This window comes from Brienomyrus brachyistius, chromosome 5 (genome assembly GCF_023856365.1).
Source record: "Brienomyrus brachyistius isolate T26 chromosome 5, BBRACH_0.4, whole genome shotgun sequence".
NCBI lineage: Eukaryota > Metazoa > Chordata > Actinopteri > Osteoglossiformes > Mormyridae > Brienomyrus > Brienomyrus brachyistius.
Genome location: NC_064537.1, coordinates 39,059,386 through 39,081,586, shown reverse-complemented (window position 1 = coordinate 39,081,586; position 22,201 = coordinate 39,059,386). Strand labels below are relative to the sequence as shown.

At 41.7% G+C, this 22,201-nt stretch overlaps 1 protein-coding gene and 2 non-coding genes across 3 annotated transcripts; 1 reads left to right on the top strand and 2 right to left on the bottom strand.

The window, feature by feature from the left end:
• Nucleotides 1-4,966: 4,966 nt before the first annotated feature.
• On the bottom strand, nt 4,967-5,055 carry LOC125743210 (small nucleolar RNA SNORD88). Its single transcript, XR_007398320.1, has one exon. It is a non-coding gene; the product is annotated as a small nucleolar RNA SNORD88 (small nucleolar RNA).
• A 205-nt stretch (nt 5,056-5,260) lies between these two features.
• Nucleotides 5,261-5,347, bottom strand: LOC125743213 (small nucleolar RNA SNORD88). Its single transcript, XR_007398322.1, has one exon. It is a non-coding gene; the product is annotated as a small nucleolar RNA SNORD88 (small nucleolar RNA).
• A 3,033-nt stretch (nt 5,348-8,380) lies between these two features.
• Nucleotides 8,381-20,367, top strand: LOC125742076 (protein kinase C and casein kinase substrate in neurons protein 2-like). Its single transcript, XM_049013729.1, has 10 exons — nt 8,381-8,544; nt 14,122-14,191; nt 15,350-15,506; nt 15,891-16,126; nt 16,666-16,821; nt 17,270-17,445; nt 18,034-18,154; nt 18,277-18,347; nt 18,435-18,514; nt 19,136-20,367. The coding sequence occupies exons 2-10, from the start codon at nt 14,132-14,134 to the stop codon at nt 19,246-19,248; spliced, it is 1,170 nt and encodes a 389-aa protein (XP_048869686.1). The 5' UTR covers nt 8,381-8,544; nt 14,122-14,131; the 3' UTR covers nt 19,249-20,367.
• Nucleotides 20,368-22,201: the final 1,834 nt, after the last annotated feature.

Here is a 22,201-nt window from a genome sequence, read left to right as displayed (position 1 = left end):
TTTAGCAGAACAGTCACGCAACCCATAAACGGCTTTAAATGGCTAGAAACTTAATGCTACACTTAATACTTACCAAAAGCAGATTTACTGGTAAGGTGCCTCAGACCCCTCAAAGTTTTACCAGAATTCAGCTGCCTATTACTGCCACAGGTATGAAACTCAAGGGGTGTATTGGATTGTAACATCTGTGTTTCTGAAGCCTATTCCAGGAAATACAGGATTCAAGACACAGGACAACCTGTAGCCTATGCCAGCTGACTGTGATACGCACAGGCATTTCATTTGGAATAGAATGTCAACCAGATAAATATTTTTTATATACACAATCCATCATAATGGCAATAAAACTGGAAATCTGCTTTATTGTTCAGGAATCCATTGACGTTTTTTTTTTTTTCGATCACTTCTCCATCAGGAATACTTGCCTGATCGCCTAACATCAAGCCATACACAGATGGAACCTAAAATCATCAAGCCAAATGATACTGCAGAATGATTCATTACAAAGATACATGCTGGTCATTTGGTCCCAAAACACACCAACAGAATCCAGCAGCTACACGTAGCTAAACGACACAAGCGGATAAGTTGCCAAAAAGTTAAACGTTGAAGCATTTTTGTATTCAATTATCATCTGATATATTAAAAAGAAAATTTGTAGTCTGTTTCAGAAAAGCCTAAGAACTGAATTATACTAAACGATATGTTTCATTACAAATGGATAGCAGCTTGAGTTGCATAAATAATGCCAAAATAAAAGCTTTCAGCTTTTTTCAATTTTTATATAACATTTGCATGCATTAATGACTAAGTATTTACTGATGTAATTTTGCTTAAGTACATGTGTAAAACAGCAGCTCAATCCTGGGACTTTATTTCACTTCAACTCCACTTAACTAACAATTGCATTTGTTTCCCATCCATCCACCCATCCTAAAGGGGTCACACAGGTGGGATACACCACAGATGTGATGTCAGTACAGCTTCCTGATTCCATACCTCACACTCCCAACTTTGCCACCCAACATTTTCACAGCCTCAACATTTTAAATAGAATCACACAGAAATAGCTACCCTGTGATTTTCCAAACTGCACAGCATCCCAGATGTTATTAGCATGACCTAGCGGAGCCCCCACCAAAGACAAAAGATGGAATATCACCTTACACCAGCCTTTAGGCGAAAGCTAGTATAAAGACACTCTGGCGTGGCACACTAAGCCGACAGTAAAGAGAGATGCAGCCACTCATATGTCCTGCAGTAAACAACCATTTAACATGCTTTGAATTTGGCAGACAGGTCAAACCTCAACATATTAAATCAGCTTGAGTAGAGGCTTAAACTGCAAACACTGAAATCTGTCAAAACCACTACACAGTAACAACCTAAAACAGAACTATGGTATTTGCCATGGACTACAGTACAGTACTGAAACCTTGGCACAGACAGGTAATGACACATTGAAAGAGTATTTGAAACTCAAGGACATTTTAATGACCCAAACCTACTTTTTCGGCTAGAACAGTGATCATCAACATGTCAACCCTAAGGTACTAGTAGTCCACTTAATACATTCTAGAAATTTTGCTGTACACTTGTACATTGGGGCACTACAAGGGATTTCACTTTGTCTCACACAAAGCTGCCAATTTTCACCCTCCCCCAATATTGTATTACATCAAACACATCGTACCCAATATTCTTGGTACAAGTAGTTCTCACTGTAATAAAGATTGGAGACCATTAATCTAAACCACACATGTTTTTAAAGGAAACTTTTAGAAAGCAAACCAGTTTACATATCGGGTTGCCCCATTGTATGGATTAGACATAGAAGGCATTACATCCATGTCAAAACTCAGGACAACATGCAAAGTGAAAAATATAAACCTGAAAGTTTTAACATTTTATGTGCATAAATATCCCAATTGTGAGCACAAATATGAAACTAGAAAACACTGAAAGAACTGCATGTAGATATAGCATTTATGTCCAGATTTTGGACAACAGCATATTAAGATGGCCCATTGTCAGAGAAACTGGACAACTACCAACAATATATACCAATATACCAGTAATTTTCAATCATGTTTATTTGAGATAATTTTAACTATTACTGCACACAGATTCCGCACTGATCTGTTGATACACCAGGACAGGAACCACATGGCAGTACCAGTAAAAAGTACATTAAGGACATTTTTCATACACTTTGGAAAAAGTAACATTCCATCCTGTATTACCCACTTGACAGCATGAACCATCTACCTTGTTGTATAAGGGTATAAAAATATGCCACATTTCAGAATACTTTATTTTTTATGTAGCAGATAGTTAGCTAGCTAAAGAGTGGGTAAACAAGGGTGAAAATCTCTGAACAACATCACACTCAAGGCCTGTGGAACACATCTGGCACAATTTTCAGACTGAAAAATGATTTTGATATCCTGTTAAAAATGGCTTGGAAATAGAGGTGTAACGGTACACAAAACCCACATTTCGCTATAAGCCTTTGTTTTGGGTTTCGTGCAATTTTGATAGAGCAGGAAGAATAGAATTTGTTTCGAAATTATTACTCAAACTAAGTTTACAAACACAATCTGGAACAATTGTAAACCAAAAGCAATAGGGAACGCTTATTTGCACATTGCGGTGTAACAGAAATGAGAGTCTTGATCACATCAACCACTCTCACTCTCTTATACTGGAGTAATTTATTGGGGAACAAAAATTTTATGAAACAGCTACTTCACTGACTAAGCAGATCATAGCCATTAGCATGTTTCCCATGTTGAACATCTACTTATAGACTTGGGTTGCACCTGTGAGAAGCACTGTATTCATGTTTCATTGTCGTTTTGAACTGAGAATGAAGCAACTATGTAAGTCGCTCTGGCTAAGGGCGTCTGCCAAATACTGTAAATGTAAATGTAACTAAAACGGAGAAGCGGAACACACGCACCGATACAGTCCTACCCGGGAAGCAGGAAGCAGCGAATCAGCACATATTTCAGCAAGACATTCTACTTGCTTTCTATCATGTTTCCCTGGCAAAAAATAAATTCTCATTTAAAAGAAAGACGAAGTTACAGATTAACAGTTCATATGCCAAGTGGACTCATTTGATTCAGTTCTATTTCTTCAAGGTTTTTGTATATGAATGCTCAGTTTTATTTAAAAAATAAAAAAATCCAGAAATAAATGTTTATTACAGAGTTACATTTGTAAATGTCATTTGCACATAGTAAAGATTTATTGGGGGGGAAAAAAAAGTTCAGGCCATACCATTAAAAACTACATATGCCTTGGTTGGCCCACAGATTCATTGGTTTTGACACAATAGCTCTAGCCAGCTTCTACACTTGTTCTCCTCACAGAGGTGACAGTTAGGTAAATCAAAGTGCTGAACAGGGTAAAGCGTAACTCGAAAAAGCCCAGACCAATGTGTCACGAAAATATACTACGTATATTAATGCAACTGCAAACTGGGACCTGCAACCAAAGCCTAATAGCCAAGTCCAAAGCAAGCAAGTTTCTGGCTCAAACTGAAGTAAAACTAATCCAGGAGATGAGGCACAGTGTCGAGGAACTTAAACTAAATCACACAGATATGCGATTCTTGACCGATATTCCCTTAACAGGTCTACAAACATGAGCCATTAGTTTCACAAGTCTTCCCAGTTATTCTGCAGCTAATCTCCCCCCCGAGTGCTTGCATGTTGTTTTTTTCCCACTGACTCTTCTGTGCCATTCAACCTCATCTAAGTTCTGCAGCACAGAAGTCTGGAGTCAAGGCTGCTCATTGGTCTGATTTGTTCACATCCCTTTCAGGCCAGAGTATTTGAAGTACATTCTGGGTCCTTGCTGAATGAACTGTCAGTGGAAATGACACACGCAGAGTTCATGCCATCACTCTCCACTCCCCAACTAGCTTCCAAATATGACTCATTGGCACATATACCAAATTTCACTCTTCAGACATCCAGTTTCTTTGTTTTCTTGGCCCAGGCAAGTCTTTTTCTTTTATTCTGTGATTTTAATAGTGGTTTCTTTGCAGAAATTCTTCCAGTTAGGCCCGCTTCACGCAACCTTCTCTGAACAGTTGATGTTGAAACTTCTGTACTTCTAGAAGCATTTAGCTGAGCTTGTATGTCCCGTGCCGACAACTGCCGATTCCGCAGGCTTGTGACTCGGATAAACGTATTCTCCGATTCTGAGGTTGCCTTTGGCCTACCTGACCTTGTTCGGTCTTCATGAGTGCCGGTTTCTTCAACCCGTTTGATGGTCTTGGCCACAGCACTCACAGACACTTGCAAAGTTCTTGCGATTTGTCTTAAAGACTGACCTTCATTTCTTAAAGTAATCACAGACTGTCTTTTTTCTTTGCTTAGTTGAGCATTTTTTGCCATTTTCAACTCACTTACCTTCAGGAGTGACAAATGTTTTCCTATGAAATGTTTTTCCTATGTATTGTTACTACACCCTCACTTTTAGCAACGGGTGCCAAACAGGTAAGGTAACTTGCCAAGTAATTCAGAGATCAAAATAATTGAGGCTAGTGTTACAAAACTTAAATCTAGAATTCAGACTAAACATTCTTGCTTTGATATTTAGATTTCCAATTTTGATTAATCAGTTTCTCTGACTTTAAGCAGATACTGGATTGCAGGAGTAAATACACAATCTTAAAGAATATGTGCAAAAGGCCTAGATCATGCAAAATTTCACTGGTACTGGAAGTTCAACACTAAGTCATGTCAGAGTTGTCAAGAGAGCGCTTTGACAGGAGAATGAATTTATACGCTGTTGCTGGTACTCAGACCAACAAAGCCGCATGCTTCCACAGCTTCCATTCCATTACCTAAGAGGACAGATAGAAAAATTACCACTTAGCAACTGAAAATGGAGAACAATCAAAATGAATGTAGCACAGTTAGGTTCCAGTTATTGATAAAAATAAAAACCTATTCTCCTCAGACTCTGTCTTGTCAGGACAGAGAAGCACTTTTGACACCACAGACATTCAGAGCCCAGTGCAAAACATCACAGGAGACACAAAACCCCCTAGAAACTGGTATATTAGTTGGTATATTAGTGTACATTTATAGTCCAATGCCCAGTTTAAAGCAGTATCTTAACTTGCCTGAAAGTCTTCGAAACAGCTGGGTCCTTCACCTACAGTAGGAACAGAGGAGAAAACAAGAACTATGAAGAATGAGTAAGTGGGGAGACTTCATACACATCGTAAGTGATGCATCGTAATCTCCTCAGACTCTGTCTTGTCAGGACAGAGGCACATGCGTCACCACATGAATTCAGAGCCCAGTGCAAAGCATCATGGGAGATCATCACCTCACCCACGCTACCAACACACAATTTTTTTCAAAAAACAGTTCACAATTTCTACAGTCACCCCAAAAAAAAAAAAGTCATATTACTTCTGCTCTTGTTGGGAAATATAAATTCATTAAATGAACAGGACCCTGTGACAGCAGTGCAAATGGGTTGAATAAATTCATTCATTCAAAAAAAGTTTATATATATATATATATATATATATATATATATATTTTCCAGGAGTAACACTTCGCAGAAAGAAAGAGGCTCAGTTACTTGTGGCACAATGATGACTGGTAATAAAATAACCACAAGCTAAATCATTTTCTCCATACCATAATCGTAGGGCATAAATGGTGGCAAAAAATGCTACAACTTAAAAACGTCAACGATGCAGATTCTGAAGGCAACATACCCTACAACTGAGTGAGTACGTTGATCTTAACAGTCCGAAAATCGAGAAAGAATAAATTCTAAAGCTAAGGGAATTGCAGTATTTTACTGTTAATGGTATTCCATTTCCAACGCCAAATCTACAAAAAAAAGAAGACTGTCAAAATCGACGCTCATAATTCGGAAAATAGTTATACAAAAGATGCCAATTTTGGGGAAAGTAATATCCTCACGTGTTTACCAGCTACATTTAGAGCACAAAGCGGGACCACGTGCTTAAAAGAAACGACACTAACACGCGTGCAGCATCCTTGCGATTTAGGAGTCCTTTTCGTTTCACATATTTTTTTAATAACTCCACAGTTCACCAGAAACTATATAGCACCTTTGTGAAATATCTGTCAAATTAAACTATAACGTTACTCAAGTCGTCTAAATCTATGACTGTCTAAGACCCGTCCCTTACACACCCAAAAAAAAAAAAACCTTACAAAATTTAACACCGAAGTGGTAACTTAAACATGCTCCTACATTTCCTACAGCTGACACTGTTCACAATAAAACCGCTAATCAACTGATAGTGAACTTCAAAATAAACCAAAAAGACAAACCCATAACGTCATTCAATAGACTACCATACAGATAATTCAAAAACGATCCTTACCAAAATGTCACAAAAGCATTCATATAACTAACCTGAGCAGCACACCGGCTGCGCACTCCTTCGGAAGTTGTATTCTGAAAGACAGAAAAATCAACATGGGTGGCTTTAATACGCATGTAATCGAAGGACCCCGGATGTTGCACGAGGTTGTCCGTCGTAATAGCCTGCATCGGAACCTTGCAGACATTTATCTCTCGTGCTTCTTCTAATTGTTCCGTATTTAAAATATCTTCGGCCTCTTACAATAACAATAATTTGATACACGGGATGAATTAAAGTTAATAAATGATCATTTGTTATTCTCCCATAACTACCAAAATGTATAGATAGCCCGCGGCCACAGAAGTTCGCGCATGGCTGTTTTATTCAGGAGAAACCAATATGGAAATCCCTGCACCCGTGCGTGTGTGTGCGCGCTTGTGAGGGACTGAGTTATGCAAAGAATAACAATAACAGCAAACATAAAAAGCAAACAAATGCGACTGAAAAAAAAAAATCTGCTTCTGCTTTCCACATTTCTTGAACATACTGGGAAAGGATACATACTTCATTTTCCTCATAGTAAATGTACACTGAGAATATTCCAGTATCACTGGTAGTGGCATAAATTGTTACATATCAATAATATACCTGTTTTTGGGGAAGGAAGAATATGTAAACCATATACCAGGCAGAGCGTACTATTGCTTCATCTCTTTACTGTCCAACACACTGGCAAAAGCCACTTACGTCCCTGAAAAACACTGGAGGGTGTCCGTTTCTCAGAACCACCGTTTCTGGGATCAATAATCAGCCCACATTTTATAATCGCTTAGAGCAGGCACCTTAGCCATTCTACTGCACAGCTGTATGGTAAGTGAGCCTGCTAACCCTGTCAGCCTAATGTCAGTATGCAGTTGCAGCCCTATGATTTGCAGTTTCAAGGAACAGGCTAATGAGCATGTATACCTAATAAAGTGAGTATACTACAGTAAATAACTAAAATCAGTAATCTAACTATCCTTGAAGCTGCCCCTGTCTAATTATATAATTCAAAATGCAAAACAAATAAATGGTGATTCCCAGGTGCAGGAAGGCAAGCATCAACTGCTTGTACAGTTTTGTGCTTGGTTAAACACAGAATAACATGTAGTTTTATTGCAGTGAACAATTGTTTTTTTTTTTTTTTGCAATGCCATTGTTGATCAGTCCCCTTAGCCGATATTAAGCAGGTACTCGTAGAAATGGTCCCCTCATCAAAGGGTCAGTGTTCTGTTATTTCCTAGTTCATGCACATCTGGTAATAAATTCCACTCTTCTTTTTTTACTTCATTTTTAATTAACATACCTGCAAATGTCAAGTCCATTATCTTCATCTACAATCCTTCATTCTTCTGTTAATGAGAGATGGAATGAACCCATTATTAGCCTTCGACAAGAACAAGATCATAATTTTTGCCTTTTGCTTTCATTGGCTGAATCCTCCTCCACTGTCAGAATTGCAAAATTCCTTACATTCACTAACCTAAGTGTAATAAAGACTGTATTTTAAAATTCAACAGTTGTTAAATATAACCATAAAATAAAATAGATTCAAAGATGTTAATATTCTACAAAAATCTGAATAGCATCAAAAATAATCTCCCAGCCATTTTCTAGCTGTACAGTGCATGAACCTTCTAATCTTCATTTCAGAGACATACTGCAGTAAATGTTTTGCTGGACACCATGCTTCATTAGCACCATAGTACAGCTGATGGGGTTAACATACAGGGCAGCTGTCATAGAACTAAACAAACCTCCTGGACCCTAAATTCATTAATACTGCCCTGAGGTATAGTGACGGCTGCAGAGTTAGAAGGGGGGGGGAGAGAAGACCAGTTTCCTGCAGATGTTTTTATAGTTTGTAGATCCAAATGTGAGTTGGAGGGAGGGAGGGAGGGAGAGAGAGAGAGAGAGAGAGAGAGAGAGAGAGAGAGAGAGAGAGAGAGAGAGAGCCACATCATCTGACACTGGGTGCCGACGCCAAAGATTGAGGCTGTCCGGCAGAGAGAGGGAAACAGGGACTAAGATCACAAGGCAAGAACGACTGCAAGAAAGAGCCCCCAACCCTTAAAAAGTGAAAAGAGAGTAGCGAAGAAGCCAACTTTGAAACTTTGAAACTCCGAAACGTAAGAAACTTGTATGGCTTGATTTCTCACTGCATCTGAAAACGTATTATTAATTTTTTTTTTTGCTGTGTGCCAATTTTTTTTCATACTTCCAGTCTATATTTTCTTAGAGAAAGGAAGTGCATGCTTATGTGTGAAGAAAATGGATGAAGAGAGTGTGGAATAAGGAGGGCTAGGAGAGGGGGTAGCTGCTGAAGGGGTGGTCAGCATAAACACCCTGCATAAACACCCTGATCACAGCCAAAAAAATAAATGCCAGTTATGATACTGCTGCTGGCATGTGGAGAAAAAGCGCTTCCTTCATTTTTGTTATGTATTATGCTGCAAAATGTTTTCCTGATTTCTTCTTAACTGTCTATTTATGAACTTATGAAATCTGATCTTCAAAATCTTCATAGATCCTATTCTCTAATTGATTCCACACCTATGATACTGAATATATATGTTAATTCTTAATTCTCAATGATTATGCGGGGATTGGGTTATGTTCTATTTCTTTTTTTAATCTTCCTTTTTTTCTGTTTTATCTTTTTCTTATTTCCGATTTTGCATAAAAGGCATTACAAGAGACTTACCCTATAATCTCATACTTTCCCTCTGTGTACCCTTCTAATTTTATGTAGGCCATGCTTATAAAACTTCATTAAAAAGATTTTGATTAAGAAAATTCTTAATTCTATTATATATCTGCATGAGTACTTTACCCAATAACCTGCCCAGTCATGCAAACTGCATTTAATGCTTTAATGTTTATACCTGATAACTGCCCTTAGGTTTTTTTTTTTAGATTTTTGTAAAGTGCTTAAGTCTTGCACTGATTTTAATGTTATTGTATTTGGCATTAAAGTGATAGAGAAATGTACTTACAGCCTTACAACAGGCACTTGGGAAGGTTGAGGAGATTCACCATCTTATTCCTTGTATACGAGAGACACAGAAGCAGATGATGGGAAAGTGGTTGGGGAGGAAGGAAGTGATGTCAAAGGTCAAGTACGAAATAAATTAGTTTATTCTTAACCTCAGGCAGAAAGACAACACAGAGGGGTCCCTGGCTAGATCATATGCAGCTTGTTGCCTTCATGAGCGAACAGAAAATATTGGACGTTGACACTGAACCTACAGATACAGAAGTTATCACTTAACCTTGAGAATCAGACCTTCACTGCAATTTGCAAACACTGCATGTGGCTAGGGAACAGCCTGGCCAATATATAGTCAAAACTCAGAATAATGGTCAGGAATTGAAATGGACATGAGAATCTCCACATTCTCTGGAGTTGTCTTGTCATAAAGCACGGTTTGATGGATCAGTGGCGAAATCAGAACACTGTATGTGCATGTGTTGGTTGATGCATTAGTAAGGCTAATCGTAGTTTACAATATCTGTGTTGTGACAACATCTGTGTTGTGAATTTAAACCCTTTTTCTGGTGGGCTGCACTATATCTAGCTTTTAAGGACATCTAAGCACCCCGTTTGCTTTAATTGAAGTAATATATCCTTCTGTGTTGAGATTGTTGAGACAGTTTAAGGACACTCGTAAGCACAAACTGCTGATAGCCAAGACAAGAACTGAGAGTCACTGCCATTGGTATACATCTAAGAGCTGATGTATTGAGTAGCAATTGTAAGATGTTTGTGCAATTAGTATCTTTTAGGTGCATTAAAATTTAATGTATTCTGAATTCCTGTAACAGATGCACTGCCTGCCATTTTACAGTCTTATCATGTAGCAGAAAAAAATGAGCTGAAACAGAACGTCATTTTCTACACATACGACTATAATTTTACTGTACAACTAAGTCAGGGGAAAGGAATGATACAGTAACTGGGGAATTAAGTGTAAGCTAGCGAATCCAATCAATATGGACAATCGGAGAGGGATGAAGAGAAAAATGACCTTTGCCCTCTTGTTTATTTTAGGAGAGCTAGAGTTTCAAAGTACGGAATGCTGGGTGAGGGAATTCTATTCTGGATGTAAGATTCCAGCCCTGGAATACCAAGCCTCTGACTGAAAACCTATATAGAGTGCAGGCTGTTTAACTCTCTAAATGCTCTTTCTGATATTCCCCCACCTTGGTCTCTCTCTGACTATGTACAGTATGACTGTATACCGTAATCAAAATCAGCAGCTCTGTTCTAGATATCTTATTTTGACTTGATATGCTTTTAATTCACAAAAACATAAGGTGTCCTCCTTTGGCCTTTCTGCTAATACTGATCTGTGATTGCAGACTAGTGCTTAGCATTTATTAATACCGCTACCTGATTCACTGTAAAACAGATCAGTGAGCCAATGTACCTGCACTTATGAGTCATCCTTGAATGAGAATTCTGCTTTTGTATTTACTGCACAATCTTATGCAAAGTGTTATGCAAAATTGTGTGCAATAACTCCCAAATAAATCCTTACATTTTTATCAGTGCAATGCTTTGTCAATGCTCACACACTGTATGCAAACACATGCACACACACAGTTATGTATCGCTATATAACCCATTTATATTTATAAATAAGACATCATACCTTGGCTGTTATAATATGCAGTTTTATAAAAGGAATGTAGTGTATGGGGCCAAGGTTCTGTCTTAATGCATCTTGCATTTATGCATTATCTTGTATATCTGTTGCCAGTTATTGGAAATCTCATCTATAATGTTTGCTTGGCTCCTTCTTCATGCAGACAGCACCATGCCGGCGTGTGCTCTGAACATGGTGGATGGGTAACACTTGGTCGACTGCACGGTTGGCTTTACTCCACGTATCAAAGCGACATCGGCAGCAAGTGGTCCTTTTTTTCCCAGAGAATCTTGGCTTTTCCCAAGGCGTAATCCTGGAAACATCTCAATTGCATGTTCACAGGGCATTAGCATTCACTGAGGAGCCTGGCTAATGGTTAATCCGAAGTGGTTGACATCTATACCCATCTGGCTGCTTTACTGGAGCAGATCCGGCTAAGTGGCTCCTTTCTCTTGAGGTTGCTAGAGTAGGGACCCTCCTTAGACTCAAACTGATGCCCTTTTATGGGGCTTTTCTGTGAGAAAGACCAATCAAAATGCCAAACTGTGTCTTATACGCCAACATTAAAAATATCCACTTCCTGTGACGTTTCTGGGCTGTTTCTGGTTATCCACTCACCTGACTTCCTGACGTTTACAAACTACATCCTCCGGAAGCAGGAATCTTGCAACATACTAATCATTACATTAATACAACAGCAGCCAAATCGGAAGATCTTTCATTTTTGATTAACCATATTAGTTCATAATTATTTACATGTAGAAATGTTGTCTGACACTTGGCTGTATCAGTGGTGTGTTTCATATATGCTAATGTTATGTTTTAGGCCTAGTGGGATGTGCCACTCTCTGCTGGAGTTTTGAGACTGTTGGAGCTAAATATCTGTTGCTGCTGTTCTGGCTCTTTAAATATCTCCCTTTGCCAAATACGTGAAAGAATATGTAAATGCGGGCAACACCAGTGCTCAAACTACCACACTGGACCCCACCCAAAAGCTGTACAATCGACAATAAATATCTCTATCTACCTGCTTTAGCTTCAGACTACAGAGCACATTTTTAAATAATGTTTTTCACTGTACAGTCTCTAGACAGAACATGAATTAACGGGCTTTTGTATTAGTTTTTATTTTACTCATATATGAGAGGTGGCTGTGAATTACAAGAAACCAGTAGACTTATATAAGACGGTCCTTTGCATTTTTAAAAATGGCCTTAGTACAGCTAATGCTTCATTTATGCAGAGCTTTTCCCAGAGACACCCATTCCAGGGCTGGGCCCAGGTTTAAAATAAGCACAGATGAAAGCCTAGATGTGAGGGAGCAGTGGGTGAATGAAGGGTGACATCTGAGCACAGATTGAACATAGAAAAGTGAACTCTGGCCAAAAATGTCAGGATGCTACGGGCTACTTTATATCGCGCTTTGAAAGCTTTGGAGAAGATCCTGTCAGTGGAGGCCGGATCCCGCTCCTCTCATCCTGTATCTGACACTGAGGGTTCACTTCTGAGCAGAGTTATCATATATTACCAACCCTACCTGGGTCCTGCTTGTTATTTATCATCAGTATCTGGGTTTCAACACACTTTAAAAAAATAAGAATTCTTCATAGTACATTTAAACACTGCAGTTTTATGTTTAGAACCAGCCAAAGATCTAGTACTATAGCAGACAGGAAAATAACTTCATGAACAGGATTTTTACCGGAGAAGCTGGGGAATTTGGTAAATAAATGCAGCACCTGGAAGTCATCCCTGAGAAAGTAAGGGGTCGCAAAGAGTTGGGAAATTTAAATTGTTTGATGTAACTTGCTGGATTTTGAAGGAAGGCTGTGTGTAATAAGGGTTAGTGTAATATAACTCTTAACATTTCTTTTTTCTTTTTATTCAATAGGCACTCACCACATTCTCTAGTAAATGTAATTTTCACATTATATTTCATATGTGTCTCACACCTCCAGGGTTTCCGGTTCAAATCTTACCTCCACATGTGTGTAGCTCATTCTCCCTGTGTCACAAGGGCACTGGTGGCTATGGGCAGTGGTGGCTTAATGGTTGGGGAACCTCACTTGTAATTTAAAGATTGCAGGTTTGAATCCCCAACCAGTAAGGCACCACTGAGGTACCCTGAGCAAGGTACCACCCCCAAGCACTGCTCCCTGGGCGCTGAATTAGCTGCCCCCTGCTATGTCACGATGTCACACATGGGTTAAATGCACAGGACACATTCAGTTGTTGTGCACTGTGTGCTGTGGTGTGTCAACAATGATCACTGATCACTAAATAAATAAATAGCCCAAAGTCATGCAGTTGGGCTAATTGGTGTCCTGTGATTCCCCCTCCCCTCTCCCCATGGCCTGTTTGTGCAGTTAGAATATGAATCTGGTAACATACAGCGTGGAATTAACTTCATTAATAAATGAAACAGTGTTCATATTCAGTTCGAGAGTCAATTCTATTCTTCAGCAGTTAAGTTATCTGTCTTCAAACTTCCCAATGGCCACAACCCTGCCGCCAATCTCATGCATGTTTGTTTGCATATAGCAGGATGGGGGCTGCTATTTGGTGTAATATTTACTATATGACTGTGGTTAAGATTACAGTGCTTTTGGCAGGAGGTAGCTGTGGAGATTCTAGCTGCGGTGGGGATCTACATAACCAGCCCCTACCCCCAGCCCCCCCCACCCCGAGGCCACCACGTGTCCTCAGGCTTACGTCAGATTTTCCACGAATGCATTAGCAGAGCTGGGTTTAACAAATGTGATGGGAGTTAGAAAAACAAAAGACGAGCCGCTCTGGTGTCGTCACAGGGGGAAACGCTGTAAAGTAATGTGGGGAAATAAAGAGGATTGTAACATGGTGTGTGATTGGATATATGGGCATGCTCCCTTCGAGAGAATACAACAGGCAATCCTATTGGCTGATTCAGAATCTGAATCATCACCTGAACTCTCCCCATCGCCAGACATTGCGGTTCCCCCCTCCCAACATCTTACAGCTAGATGCACTTAATAAAATTTTTAAGGTTAACTTCACTGAATGTGTCTCCTTCTTGCTCAGGTTCTCCAGCATGTCGACCCTCCCGAACGAAAACCCTTCTGAGGATGCCAGCAACCAAAGCTTCTGGATGGTGAGGCTAAAAATGACTCTGAACAGAGACAGACTTAGATAAACAGACTGCTAACACTCGGGCCCATGTTGGCAGGGCTCCATAATGACACAGCCCCATTAAAAGGCATGGAACGATAAGGAGAAAAATATACATCTAAAATGTGTCTCCTCTGAATCTCTCAGCCTCATGAAGGACATTCAGATTCCTCGTTCCAGTTCCTGGCTTCCACACACGGTGGCTCCAAGTCAGAATAGTTCGATTCCAGCTATCCGGTTACCGTTCTGTCACTTTTCCAGACTTCCTTTTCATTCCCTCCATTTTTCTTAACCCACTTTTGCCTTCCTTTAAAGCACCCCCTTGCCCCGCCCCTCCCCCCCATGTCTCCCTTGGCCGGCGGCCATGTGAGTTGCACACGCTCACAATCTGCTTGCTGTGTAACTCTTGGCTGGTGGGTCACTTGCATGCTTCCACTTAGCCCCAAGTGTGCCCTCTTTGTCTCGCAGGTGTCGCATGGCCTGCATTGACAGCACGGCAACGTGTTTGCGAGGCCATAAAGAAAATTCACAGAGTACGCCTCCTATTTCTTTTACCGTTGACCGAAATTCATGCTGAACAGATAAGGTGGCATACCGCTTGTCTGCCAAAGCCAATGTCTCCCATATCCCGCACCTCTGTCTCCACAAAGAGTAACTGGTAACAGGTGCTGTCTAATTGGAGACGACGTTATGGTATCACAGCACTATGGTGGGATTATCTGAGAAGCCTCAGACTGCCGGGACCCTGCAGCACGCAGCTCATGCAAAGGACTCCAGGAGAAACGGCAAGACGGGGAAGTACAGCACAGCGCCAGGAAAATAGCAGATGGATTTGCCAGACTCCACATCAACAAACAAATACTCGCTCTGGAAATACCATTACGTGCCTCTCTCTCTCTCTCTCTCTCTCTCTCTCTCTTTCTTTCTCTCTGCTGCGCGTGCATACACACACGCATGCCGGCACTTTTTCCTCCTTTAAAAGAAGAAAAACCTGTATGTGAAAGCACTGATAGCAGACGGGGCAATCAGTCAAACATGGCTTTAGCGTGAAGCAGTCCATAAATGACTTGTAATGGGCTCAGTGATTCCCCCCCGCCCAGCTGGCGAATGATCCCTGCTTTATACTCAATGTCTTCATCAGCCGGGGAACTACCAGAGTACAGTGCGGCGCACGGAGGACTCCTTCCAGGCATGCAGCGAGATTGTGGCATGCTTCCAGGAGAGGGCGCGGGTGGAGAGGCAGTACGCACAGCAGCTGAGCGAGTGGAGCACCAAGTGGAAGCCGCTGGTGGATGCGAGTGAGTAGCACCACCCCCGGCTCACTGTAGAGGTCTGTCTTATCCGTATCTTATCTTGCTCTCCTTTGAGACATATACACACACATATATATAGTTCAGAGGGAAGCTTGGGGTCAGAGTACAGGATCAGCCATCTGTCCGGTAGCCCTGGAGCATTTCGGGGGACAGTAAGTCTCTTGCCAAAGGAGCAACAGACATATGACTGGTTTGCTGAGGACGGAATTTATGCCAGCGACCTTCTGATCACGGAGGCCTAACCCAGTGAGTCACACAATGCCCCCCTTGGGGTATCTTAATTGCCCCGGCAGGGCTGTAGGTGTTGTGCTGTGACAATGGCCTGCTCCTTCCTTACTCCCCACCCCCACCCATGCCCCCCTCCGCCAGGTCCCCTCTATGGCTCTCTCTTGCGGGCGTGGCAGTGCTTCCTCACCTCTGCTGATCGCCTGTCCATCCTGCACACCTCCATCTGCCGATCCCTCGTGTCTGAGGATGGGGACCGAATGCGGACGTGGCAGAAGGAGACCTTCCACAAGAAAATGTTTGGGGGCTTTCGGGAATCGCAAGACTTTGAGACAGGCTTCTCGCGTGCCCAGAAACCATGGTCAAAGAGGCTGAAGAAGGTAAACACACCCAGTAGATGAAGTGAAAGCTTGGGACATTTTTCAGGGTGAAGTCACTGGGAATATTCATGTATGGGTCACCGATCATGCTATTGGTCTTTGAGCAAAGTTTGCATAATTAGTAACTTTATATCTCCCAAGGGCATAACTTTCGGGTTGAGCATTGGGGGAGGTTGAAGTCTCCACCCATTCAAGGGGGTCCAGGGGGGTTATATTGACTAGTTTTTACACCCATGATATCTTCTGCTACTGACCGATCGCATATCTTCCCTTTTGGTTGAGAAAGGTGAATGTGTATGTTACTTTGTAGTGTACCAGTAATGGATTTCCTTCCCTTTACAACTGACACAGCTAAGCGAGTTATTCTTTTAAAGACGCACATTTCTCTGTAGTCCTAGTAAATGTGAGTTGTGGCTTCTATATAGATTAGTGCACGTGTCTGCTTGCTGTCGTGCGCCGTGTTTTCAACCTGTCGGAATGAGTTGGGAGGGATGTCCTTCGCTAGGTTTACACGGGCCGTCGTCTGTGGTGTCCTCTAGCTGGACAAGGCGCGCAATGCCTACCATAAAGCATGCCGCAAGGAACATGTCGCCCAAGACCGGGAGGCCCACGCCAGGGGAAACCCTGACATCGCCATCGAGAAGCAGAGGAAGATCCAAGAGGAGAGGGAGCAGGCAAGACTGGAAAAGGAGAAAGTGAGTGTCGGTACGGGTCCGTTAACCAGTAACACAGGAGAAGGCCCACAATTTAATTATAAATACAAATTTAATCCAAAATTAGAATGTTTTCAATAAAGACTCAGAAAAACAATTTATATTTGTAATCTTTTGTTAAAATTTTTATGCATAATGTAAATACAAATGTCAGCAAAGTTTGTGGCCAGACAAAGATGCAAACACATAAAAAGAAAAATTAAAACCTGCCATTTCTTTTTAATAATTGGCTCTGCTTGTGTTCTTGCTCATGTTCTCAAATGTTTGACAGTACACCCTATGATCTGGGAACCAAACCTTGAGCTGCAGACAACCTAGATATACTACTGTAAAAACATTTTGTTGATGAAACTGACCATGGTCGAGGTCACCCCAGAGGTTACATTCTACGCCCCCTCCCACATCCTTAACCTTAACCTTGACCCCCCAGGTGCGCAGCCGCTATGAGAAGGTGCTGGAGGAAGTCACACGTTACGCCCCCCGTTACATGGAGGAGATGGAGTCCATTTTTGACCAGTCCCAGGAAGAGGAGAGGAAGAGGATCAGCTTCCTGAAGCAGGCCTTCCTCTCTATACACAGGCACCTGGATGTCACTAATGATGAGAAGTAAATGTGCTCGCTGGGAGCCTCTGTCTCTTTCTGGTGAACCCCACCCTCTGCACGCACACTGCGACTGGACGGGAGGGTGCCCCCCAGTGGGGCAAAGCCAGATGACAAACCTATTCTCTAATCAGTACTTAATCACCAACAATATTGCAAGACATATTACTAAGGATGTTCCAATACCCTGACAATAAAAACCAAACCTCTGCTCTGTCTTTGCAGATTTTACACACCCTGACTTTGTTGCCCTTCCTTAGCCTAAACTCCCATTTTTTAAACTTCTTTCTCTCCCGTCATTGCACAGCTGTATTCACATTTACGACCAGAGCAGGTCTTACATGCTGTTACCTCTCTGGACAGACTGATGGCCAGCATGATGTTAAGGCTGAGGCCTTGGCTTTTCCTGTAGGCCTTTCCTCATCCTGTAGGCCTTTGCTCATCCTGTAGGCCTTTGCTTTTTCTGTAGGCCTTTCCTCTTCCTGTAGGCCTTTCCTCGTCCTGTAGGCCTTTGTTTTTTCTGTAGGCCTTTCCTGTTCCTGTAGGTCTTTCCTCTTCCTGTCAACTTCTTAGCTCCCCAATCATACCTTTCAGTGTGAAGGCGGTGTACAGCGAGCTCCACCACACGCTGATGTCCATCAATGAGCAGGAAGACCTGCGCTGGTGGAAGAATAGCCATGGCCCAGGGATGTCCACCGACTGGCCACACTTCCAGGTACAATACAGACCATCAGTGAACAAAAGCATCATAGAATGGGCCGGTGGCCTGACTGCATCAGGTAGGCGTGTCTTTGTAGTATTTGAGGACTGATTAAAAGATGAGGGGACATTTTTCAGGAATGGACTGCACCTCAAAAAAAGCAGAAGAAAGGAAAGAAGGAAGAACAGAAGAACCCGCCAGAAAGAGCGTAAGATGAGCGTAATCGTGCCTGTTCCCACACAGAGTGCCAAGGTAAAGCCTAACGCCTGCCCCCGTGGCCTTCTCTGTCCTGCAGTGTGATGATTGGAGGGCTGCGCGTCAGGGCTCTCTATGACTACGTGGGACAGGAGCCAGATGAACTCTCCTTTAAAGCAGGTGACTCCTCTAGCTAATCGCTAACAGCTATCTCTTTAAGTGTATGAATAAGGCCTGCCGGTCTTTCTGTCCACAACCCTGTTTGCGTTTGACTGATCGTCCCTCAGTCTTGCCTTTTTTTCACCAGTCCTCTGTGCCCAGCTCTGCCATTTTGTATGCTGAGTACTTGCTGGCTCGCTCTCACTTTGCAGTGATATTGATAACTGCAATTATGGCATTCCAGTCAGGCCAAAATCAGCAAAAACCACGTGCTAGTTGCTGTCACTTCCCTATAGATGACCAGGAGTTATATTGGATGTGTCCTTATTTAAAATTATATTTAACTTAATACAAGCTCATAAATTCTGTAGGAAGGATGAAATTGCTTCTGAATAGCTCAAACAATTATTTTATAATGCTGACATCCTTAGGTTAGGAGGCAAGATCTTTCTGGAGCCCTAAGTTTTAATATTCAGCTGGAATTTTGCCCAGCACTTCCTTAATATCCACAAACATCTGTAGCGAAGCCAGAAAATGCATTTGAAATCTAGCGAAATTGTCACTCTCAAGCATATCATTTAGTCCGCTCTCGTCTTCTGTTCATCATGAGCTTCCCTCCGCTGCATTCTGATTTTTCCTCAGGGGATGAGTTCATCAAGACAGAGGAAGAGGACGACCAGGGCTGGTGCAGAGGAATGAAAGACGGAGGCAGAGAAGGACTGTACCCAGCAAATTATGTTGAAGTTATACAGTAACCTAGTTCTCAGTTCTTTGGGGGGGGGGGGGCAGGGATATTCCATATGAAAAGAACATTTGTTCCAGAAATACATCTGTGTGGTGGAAAAGCATGTGACCTGTTCACATTATAGAGCATTGATTTCATACCCTTGAGCACAGAGATGCATAAGTGTTGCTAAGCTAATGCTACTCAGCTGACTGCTACATTACATCACAGGCACGCCTTTGCAGTTTAGAGATCCATGGGCACATCTGTCGGTGTAAATTCTTTCATTATAATTATTACACAAACTAAATGTGATCATTAAAACCAGTTCTCTCATGGAGCTGTGTAAGAGTTACAGCCTCACTGTGAGCTGCATTAAAATCAGCCTTCCCTGTTTTCTGTACTCGGTTGGGGTTAAGCAGGTCTTGGTGAATGGGTGGCTCTGGTAGGCCTTGCAGGCCCAAGTAGGCCGCCAGCTGTGTCACTTTAGCATGGCTCCTTTCTACTTATTTTTACATGAGTATATTGAGATAACGAGCTTAATATATGTACTCACTGTCAGTTCACAGTAGCTGCATTGGATTTGCATGATGCTTCTGGCTAAAACACCCTGTGATTATTTTACTGTACATTCATTACCATTATTGCTGTTACTGAGGTGAGCTGCAATTTCTCTTCCCTACATGGAAAATGAGATGCTCTTCCTCATTATTTTTTATTTTCCTGGCTTTGCTTTATTGCACATATGTGCATTTTTCCATACAGCAAAAATGTTTTGTTTTGCGACGTACCTATTTTTTGATATATTTTGATGAATGGAACTTTACAGATATTTGTGAATGAGTACACCATAATTGTATTTAATTGCTGGTCTGTCTAATTACGTTTGGACAGCCACTGTTTGTCCACGTTTGTCCGTATCCTCCGAGAACCGGTGCAGAAGCAAAAGGGCAGAGTCTTTACAAACGCTGTCTGACTGAAGTCATGAATCTTCACTTGTTTACAGACAGTCTCTGTCCACACATTCTCCAAATTTTGAGTACCGTGACCATTTGCCCTTGCGCACGAGACAGGAAATCAGATGATTTATTGTCTACTAAATTGACTGTACAATGAACACACATTAATGAATAAACTGTTTTAACTTAAACTTTTCGCTTATTTGCCTTTGGCCGAGTAACCTGTGGGTGATGGGGTAATCTGTCCATGACAGTGTATCCTCTGGGTGACAGCATAACCTGTGCATGACATAGTAACCTGTGGTGGTATTGTAACCTGAGTGGTGGAGTAACCTGTGCATGATGGAGGAACTTCTGGGTGACGGAGTAAACTGAAGATGATGGAGTAACCTGTGGGTGGAGGAATAACATCTGGGTGACTGAGTAACCTGTGGGTGATAGATTGACCTCTGGGTGATGGAGTAACTTGTGAGTGGTGGAGTAACAGTAACCTGTATATGACAGATTAACCTGTGATTGGTGGAGTAACCTTCGGGTGACGGAGTAACAGAACCTATGTGTGACAGATTAACCTGTGATTGGTGGAGTAACCTTTGGGTGAAGGAGTAACAGTAACCTATGTGTGACAGATTAACCTGTGATTGGTGGAGTTACCTTTGGGTGACGGAGTAACAGTAACCTATGTGTGACAGATTAACCTGTGATTGGTGGAGTAACTTTTGGGTGACGGAGTAACAGTAACCTATGTGTAACAGATTAACCTGTGATTGGTGGAGTAACCTGTGTATGACGAAGTTACCTGTGATTGGTGGAGTAGCTTGTGCATGATGTGTGGCTGTGATTGCATGACACACAAAAAAACACTGAATGAAAGACAGGAGTGAGTCAGACGCACTCACCAAACCCCCTGCTCTCCTGGCCCTTGTCATGCTGCTCTCTCCTACTCCTCCTTCTCCATATGCTTCGTTTCTCTTACTGGTCTCATACTCATGGTACATCCTCAAGCTGAAAACAGGTGCTGGTAAGTTCCTCAGTGGACTCCCGCTAGATTGTGTGTCAGTGTAATACATTGTGTTCCATACTCTTGCAAAAAAACATTTCCAAGATGAACAATTCTTTGGCAGTTATGTTTAGAGCTTGTCAACAATTGTTGACACTGTGCTTTATTTAATAGCTGTGACGTGTCTGTCTGATGCTCTGTGGAGAGTCTATCAGTCTTTTTTTGTATACATATGCATCGTGTGCTTGCATATGTAATGTGTGAGGTAGTAGCCATTGTTCTACCACACCCTCCCCCGCACACACATCATCTGTTGATTAATAATCATGCTTTTACCCTACCCTCGCTATGTATGTTCATAAGTGCAGAAGCATGACGACTGCTGTGCTCATGGAAAGTATCTATGAGGAAGAACCAGCAAAACCAGCCGATCCTGAAGATCAGAAGCCTGCATAAATAGCAGGAGCAGGCTGTTTTGAACTCAACAATACAAAAGCTTATAGTAATGTTACTTTTATGTAATCTCAATCAAACAAAAGACACTACCATGCATCTCATTGATCATGCAAATGGTTCAGCAGTATAATAAACCGATTCATTCAGTATGTATGATTCAGATATATGTTATCATCCATTATGTTTTTTTCTTTCCTGTGCTGCATATATGTAAAGAGAATCAGCTATCTTTACCGGTGCATTTTTCAGGGATGGTGTGTAGCACTATGGGTTAGGATTCTGTGTCTGTGATTGGAAGGTTGCTGGCTCAAACCATTCAGCAAGACCCCCAACCCTAATTGGTCCATGGACTGGCTGGCACTGCTTCCTCAATTGTATGTTGCTTTAGATTACAGTGTCTGATAGATAAATAAAATGCAAATATTGATACCGTGGCATATGGAACATGCTGAATATAAATGTTCTGGGGTGGACTGGTATCCCATATTGGTATCCTCCAAACTGCATGTGCTTTAGCAAATGAGGAATGGAAAGTGGAACAGGTGCTTCCACGCACCCCTTAGCTTAGA

What these genes read in the sequence shown, in the direction of transcription:
- LOC125742076 (XM_049013729.1), top strand. Translation starts at nt 14,132, where the DNA reads ATGTCGACCCTCCCGAACGAAAACCCTTCTGAGGATGCCAGCAACCAA. An exon ending in GATGTCACTAATGATGAGAA is followed by an intron (nt 17,446 to 18,033) that starts GTAAATGTGCTC and finishes CATACCTTTCAG; the next exon opens with TGTGAAGGCGGTGTACAGCG. An exon ending in TGAACTCTCCTTTAAAGCAG is followed by an intron (nt 18,515 to 19,135) that starts GTGACTCCTCTA and finishes ATTTTTCCTCAG; the next exon opens with GGGATGAGTTCATCAAGACA.